The sequence below is a fragment of the Colletotrichum lupini genome, chromosome 4, assembly GCF_023278565.1.
Source record: "Colletotrichum lupini chromosome 4, complete sequence".
NCBI classification, from domain to species: Eukaryota; Fungi; Ascomycota; class Sordariomycetes; order Glomerellales; family Glomerellaceae; genus Colletotrichum; species Colletotrichum lupini.
Window position 1 is genome coordinate 2,333,109 of NC_064677.1, and position 6,692 is coordinate 2,339,800.

The window sequence follows — 6,692 nt, forward strand, 5'->3', positions numbered from 1 at the left end:
TTAATACGGCGCTATTTATATCTTAGCTTTTATTTTATTTATAAACTATGGTTAAACTATTTTTTTATAAAGCGCGCGTACTTAGAATCCTAACGTTTATATATAACGGACTTACGAATTACCTCTCTAAACTATATAGCCTAAGTAGTTGAAAATTAAATAGTCGTATACTAAAACCGTAACTCGCTAATTAACGTAGCGCGTACTCTTAGCGTTGTTTTTAATAAGGCCCGTACTTAATAACTTACTAAGTTTAAGCCTATAGGGCGTATTACCGCTCCGCCTTATTTAAAGCTTTTAATTCTCAAAGTACCCGGGGAGGAAGTATTTATAATCCAGGTTTTACTTACTTATAAACTATTTACTATCTACTTAACGGTATAATAGAAGTCGAGAGCCGTTACCCTAACTTTTTTTTTACCTCTTTTACTAAACGATTAGGCTATAAAACTTAAATACTAAGGCGTTTTTAGTAATAAAAAACGTAAGCTCGCGAATACTTTCTAATTACGGGTAATAAATTTAAATACGTTATTATTAAGAGTTAGCTATAATTAAGGCGGGTTATTAATAAGTAATACTAAACTTTTAAAATTCACCGCTTAGTATTAATAAGAGCCTAACGCCCTAGTAAGCTTACTAATTACTTAGATTATTATAACTAGTAAGGTAGTTAGAGATAGGACTTTTTAGTAATAAGCCCGGCCGGTATAAGCGCTTATAGCTCCCTTAGTTAAACGTTTTAGTAGCGCTTATTAATTATAAGCGCTAAGTTCTAATAAGTAATTACTAAAACGTCGCTATTTTTAGGTAAGTACTAATAATTAATAAAAGCCCTTAGTAAGTTATTACTAAGCCCGGTATTTAATTCCTACGTTAGACAAGCTTATACTTAACTAAATAGCTTCTTATAATAAAATATAATAAAGTCTTACTTATATATATATATACTACTATAGTTAAAGAAAATAGCTTATAAATAGTATTATAATAAATAAATCTTCGTATAGCCTACTATTTACTTAAGTAGGCTTAGTAATCTTTTTAATACCGCTCGTATAAGTCGTAAAGTAAGTTTTTAACCCCTTATTATTATCTAGCTAAAAATAGCCTAGGTCTTCGTAATTATAAAAAGTCTAAAATAGGCGTACAAACCACCCCGGCTTAATAATTATTACCTAGTAGTCTCTAATGGGCTAGCTATTAAGTACTATATAACTAATTAATTTAGAATACCAGTTCGAAATACTCGCTACTTATAATATAAGATTAGTACTTATATAAATAACCGTCCGACCCACGTTTACTAGTTCTTAAGCTATAGCTTCTTTTTATTAATACTATACTTATTACTATATCTTTATTTAAATAATAAATAATTTTTATTACTTTATTACTATCTAATATTATATTACCGCCTACTTACGTATTCCCGCGCAATAATAAAAATAATAAAGTAGGCTACCTATTACTTTACGATTATATTAATTTTTTTTAACACTAAAAACGTATACTTAAATATTAAATTTACTTTCATTTACGAATTCTTTTATTATTTAGAAACGAATAATAACTAATTTAAAGCTTAATTGCGCTAGTTATATGCCTATATTTAATATACTATATTAAGGAATTCTATTCTACTTATCTAATCGTCGTCGTATATAATATAACCCCAAATAGGGCATTTTCGAAATAAACCCTATTTACTTTTCTTAAAACGCGACCGGATTTAATTTTTTTAAAGACTCGTAATCGGAGCGTTACCGTTCCGTTTTTACTTATTTTACTATTATTTATAATATTAGCTAAGGCTACTAACGATTTAGTAAAAGAAAATAATAAAAACGAAGTCCTCTTAGTCAGCCCAGTTTAATAATAGAGAAGCTAGAAAGTATAAGTAAATCGCGACGTAAATAATATATTAACTAAGGGTCTAACTTATACTTAGATTAGGTAGGAAATTAACTACTTCTTTTGTTATAATAACTTAGAATTACTTATTTATATAAAGAACCCGCGTACCTCTTCTAGCTTAATAAAAATAACTTACTACTTTAAAAAGAGGAACGACGAAAGCTAAATATAATTAGTTAGGGTCTAGATTAATAAATAAGAATTATTAAACTAAAGTATTTACGTATCTACGCTTATAATATTATTAGTACGTATTAATAAAATAAGCTAATACTAAAATCGATTTTTAAAACCTTTTTTAAAATAGCGTTGCTTAGCTAGAATACTTAACGATAAATAAGAACGATATCGGTAGGGCTTAGTTTATATTCCTAGACTATATACTTAGGGTAATAATATAAAATACTATACCTAATTAATATATTCTAACGGTTTATAAAAAACGTAGTTTTAGTTATGATAATAAAATCCCTAAAAGATATTATATATCGAATCGGTTAGTAATTACTTAGCTAGTAGTTATTTACTTACTCGCTTTAAATATATAGTAGTATTACTATTACTAAATAGTACCCTCGCTTATTAAAAGAAATTTTAAAAATAGTAACTAAAAATAGGCGAATTACTAAGTATTAAATAAGTATTTTTATTAGCTAGATCTTATACGTTAGAGCGGTAGGGTACGTTTACGATCCCTTATAACTATTTTTACTTATTCTATAAATAATTCTCGTAGTCCGTAGCGCTTAGGTACTAATAATTATTATAGTTAAAAGGATCTTTATTAGCGTTACTAACTCTTATAAGTATTTATTTAGTATATATTAAAATAAAACAAGCTAGTATAGTCTAGTAATCTATTACTAAATATACTAACTAAAGTACGAGAAACTAACTTACTTAATCTTTAGTAATTATTTAAAAACGCTAGCTTTTAACCCGTTTTTTAAGCTTTATAAAAATTCTAAATTAGAATAAGAAAAGCTAAAATAAATAAGTAAAGTAAGTTAATAATACTACTTTAACGTTCCGATTTAATAAGACTAAGACTAGCTATTTCTAAATAACCTAACTAGGATAAGGGCAACGTTAGCTAGCCGACGCTAAGTAGACTTTAATTATATAACGCTTATTTTTTGACTAACTAGCTTTAAGTATATTTTCGTAATATTAATAGCGGCATCCGTTAGAAACGGGTTAAGTTAAACCTATTTTTCCGGCCTTTTATATTATAGCTATAGTAGGACTACTAAAACTTAAATAAGTAATAAAAAGTATAAGAAGAGGATCTTTTTACCTAGCTCTATTACTACCCCTTTTCTATTTCAAAATCCCCACTTAATAAATTAGCTCTATTTATATATTAATAATTCGTATTATACTATTCTAAGCTAGCGTTTAACTAACTACGTACGCGCCTATTCTTTAAAAAGAAAGAAAAACTAATTCCTATATCGCTACGTAGTTATAAGTTATAATAGCTAAGTTTGTTACCCTTCCTCTATTAAAAAGTAGTAACTATTAATTAATATTATAGCGTATTTAAATATTAAACTACGCTTAGCTACCCTATTTAGTACGATTAAACCGACCTTTTATATAAAAAGAATTAAGAACGTAGAGCTAAGTAGCGTTACTCGCTCGCAGGCCCGCTATAATACTTAGTAATAAGCTATATAATAAAGATATATATAAGCTTTATTATATTTTTTTTTAAATTATTCTCTCTCTCTCTTTCTCTTTATTACTAACTAATTCCCACTACTAATATTAGATTATAACCCCCTAGGAGTAACGTATAGATACTTTATAATAGGATCTTTACTACGTAATTTTAGACCTACTCGCGGGAATCCTAGGGGATTATTTATTTAGGACCCTAGTAAAACCGGTGCTTTAATTTAAAACTCTTATTTAGGATAGCGAGTAGGGAATGTAGCGTTAGATATCTTATATACTTATAATTTCGGTATATTATATATCTATTTTAATTAACGAGGGCTAGAGCCCCTATTTTCGTAGGTTATTTAATACCTATTTAGCTTTTATTTACTACCTATGTAACTAACTTATAATAGCAATAATTACTACGATATAAAATATGTATTTTAAATAGAAGGAGTAGTAAATAAGTTAGCTTCGAATATTACTACTCGGTTTACTCTATAGCTCCTCTATAAATATATTATATAAGTAAGGAGGATAGTCTATCGAGATAGTGTGAGTATATACTAATACCGTATATTAATACTATATAATCGATATTAAGAACCGCCCGAGTAGCTAGCAAAGGCAGAATACCAAAACAAATAAGTAGGGAGGGGTAACTAATAAAGTACGAGAGGGACTTATACTAACTATTACTATTAATATATAGAAAATCTTAAACTTATTTAGTATAATTTTATAAAGCGAAAATAATAGGCTAAGTATAAATAATACGAAAAAAGGAAATATTATTAGGTAGCTAATACTATTTACTTTTAGTACTTAATTAGTAATAAACGGCGTTAACTAGCTTTCTATCCGAGCGCAAAAGATATAATATTAAGGACTATTATAATTATTAACTAGGACTAGAGTTAATACCTTATTTCGGAAATAGGGGGTCTTAGCGCTACGATTAAATAAAAAAACTGCGGATATAAAAAAAGAGTACCCGGAAAATTAGTAATATACGTAATTTACTAACGGTTTCCCTTATTCTATAAATATCTAATTAAACGTTATTTTTATCCCGCAATAGTCCTCTATTAATAAATTTATTATCTATATCTAAGAGCGGATTTATAGTTATATAAGCTTAGATTCTTAAAATTTATTTAAATAGTAATAGCTCGTAATAACGGTAATAAAAGTAGGAACGGGAAATAGTAATAATACTATTAAAATTTATTTTCCTAAGTAGCTAGGATTCGACTAGCTCTAAGCGTCGTTAATAAAGGGTACGCTATTTAAAATCGAGATCGAAGGGATTTTTAATTATAATAATATTTTTTATTAAAGAATTACGTAAGCTAGCTGCGCATACTACCTAATTAAGGTTATTATTTAAACGTAATAAATCGAGTACTTTAACTCGTATATCGAGCTACTTATTATTACTAAACTTAATATATCCCGTACTAAACGCCGCAAAGCGACGCTTATTAAAATATATAACGACTTTAAATAATCTAAAAAAGAGCTACGAAATAAAATAGTAATCTAGCGTAGTTATAAAAATATTAAGGACGCAAGAGGCTAAGTAATACTTATCTTTTCTAATATAAAATTCTACTATTTTTATAAATATAAAGTTAAGTTTAACCCGGATAGTATATAATAACTCCAGTACCTCTAGCCGCAAATTAAGGTCGCTACTAATACGCTATACCCCATATAATAATATTTATTCGTAATTATTAATAAATATACGTAGCGTCGCTTTTTTAGCTACTTATATAACTAAGTAGTTTATAGGGACGGTTCGGATCTAGTATTACTCTAGTTAATATACCTTAAGTATAACCCTAACTTTAGTTTTAAATAGCTTAAATATTTAGTTATAAATATAAGCGCATAGAGTACCGATAACTTATAATAAGTACCGTTAATAAACGCCGTAGTTTACGTCTTAAGTATATATACTTATTAATTATATAGGTAAAAATAGTCCGAAAACCTTAAAACTAGCTTATACTACTACTTTTTAATACTATTTAGGTTCGGACGCCGGTTCCCTTATTTAATATAAGTATTCCGGACCTCTAACGAATATAATAATAGCTTAATAACTCTATATCTATTTATGCGCGGCATAGCGATAAGAGAATTTATAGGCCTTATTATAAAAGATTTATAAAATACGGATATTATAAATAGCTCGACGAGTAGCCGAGCTTATTAAATTTAATAGGGTTAGTAAGGTAACTTTACGAGGTTTATTAATTATAATTACTAATTTAATACGTAATTTTAGTAATTTATATAAATAAGTACGTAGCGTATTATCTTAATAAATAAGGGTATTAAAGCGGGGTACGAAATTAAAATAAAGTATTCTAAAATTACTAACGTAATTCGGATAAAAAATATCTTTATAAAAAGTGAAATTACTAAAAACCGAGTATACTTCGGTAAGGAGAAATAACTTTATAAAGTCGTTAATTTAAATATAATATAAAGAAATAAGCAAGGTAGTAAATAGGGTTTAAATAAACTATACGGACGGACCGGTAGTAAGAGCAGAATAAATAAGATAAGATTTTTATATTTAGGATAAGATATTTCTTTTTTTATATAATTTTATTTTTTAATCTTAATCCTTATTTTATAATTTCCGTAACTTATTATAACGGCCTACGTTATCCCGTTAGCTCTATTTAGCTTTAAAATATAGTTTTTAAGCTATACTAAGCTAGCTAACTTCTTATAAGCGCCCCGAACGGGGACTACCGTCGTAAACCGCTCGTATATACTAATTAAAAAAGCTATTTTACTTACTTAGGCCGTGCTCTATATTTAATATATTACCCTAACTAACCTCTTATTTAAAAAATAAGGCCTATTTATTACTATAACTAATTTAAAAGGGGTAAAATAGTATAATATTACTAGGCTATATTAAAGTAACGCCCTATACTTATTAATCCCTTAGCTAAAGGGGCGAGGACCTAATTACTTTAAAAGGGAACCCCGACTTTAGCGGACCTATACTCTTTTACCCCCATAGCTACGGCTAGTCCTAATCCTTAGCTATTTTTTAATAAATAATAAGAGGACTTTTAGCCTCT

The 6,692-nt window shown here is 27.7% G+C and overlaps 1 protein-coding gene across 1 annotated transcript; it reads right to left on the reverse strand.

Annotated features, from left to right (window-relative positions):
• Positions 1 to 4,102: 4,102 nt before the first annotated feature.
• On the reverse strand, positions 4,103 to 4,234 carry CLUP02_07849 (uncharacterized protein; the record flags this gene model as incomplete). Its single annotated transcript, XM_049286841.1, has 1 exon — positions 4,103 to 4,234. A coding segment is annotated over one exon (132 nt), but the record flags the coding sequence as incomplete, so codon positions are not given.
• Positions 4,235 to 6,692: the final 2,458 nt, after the last annotated feature.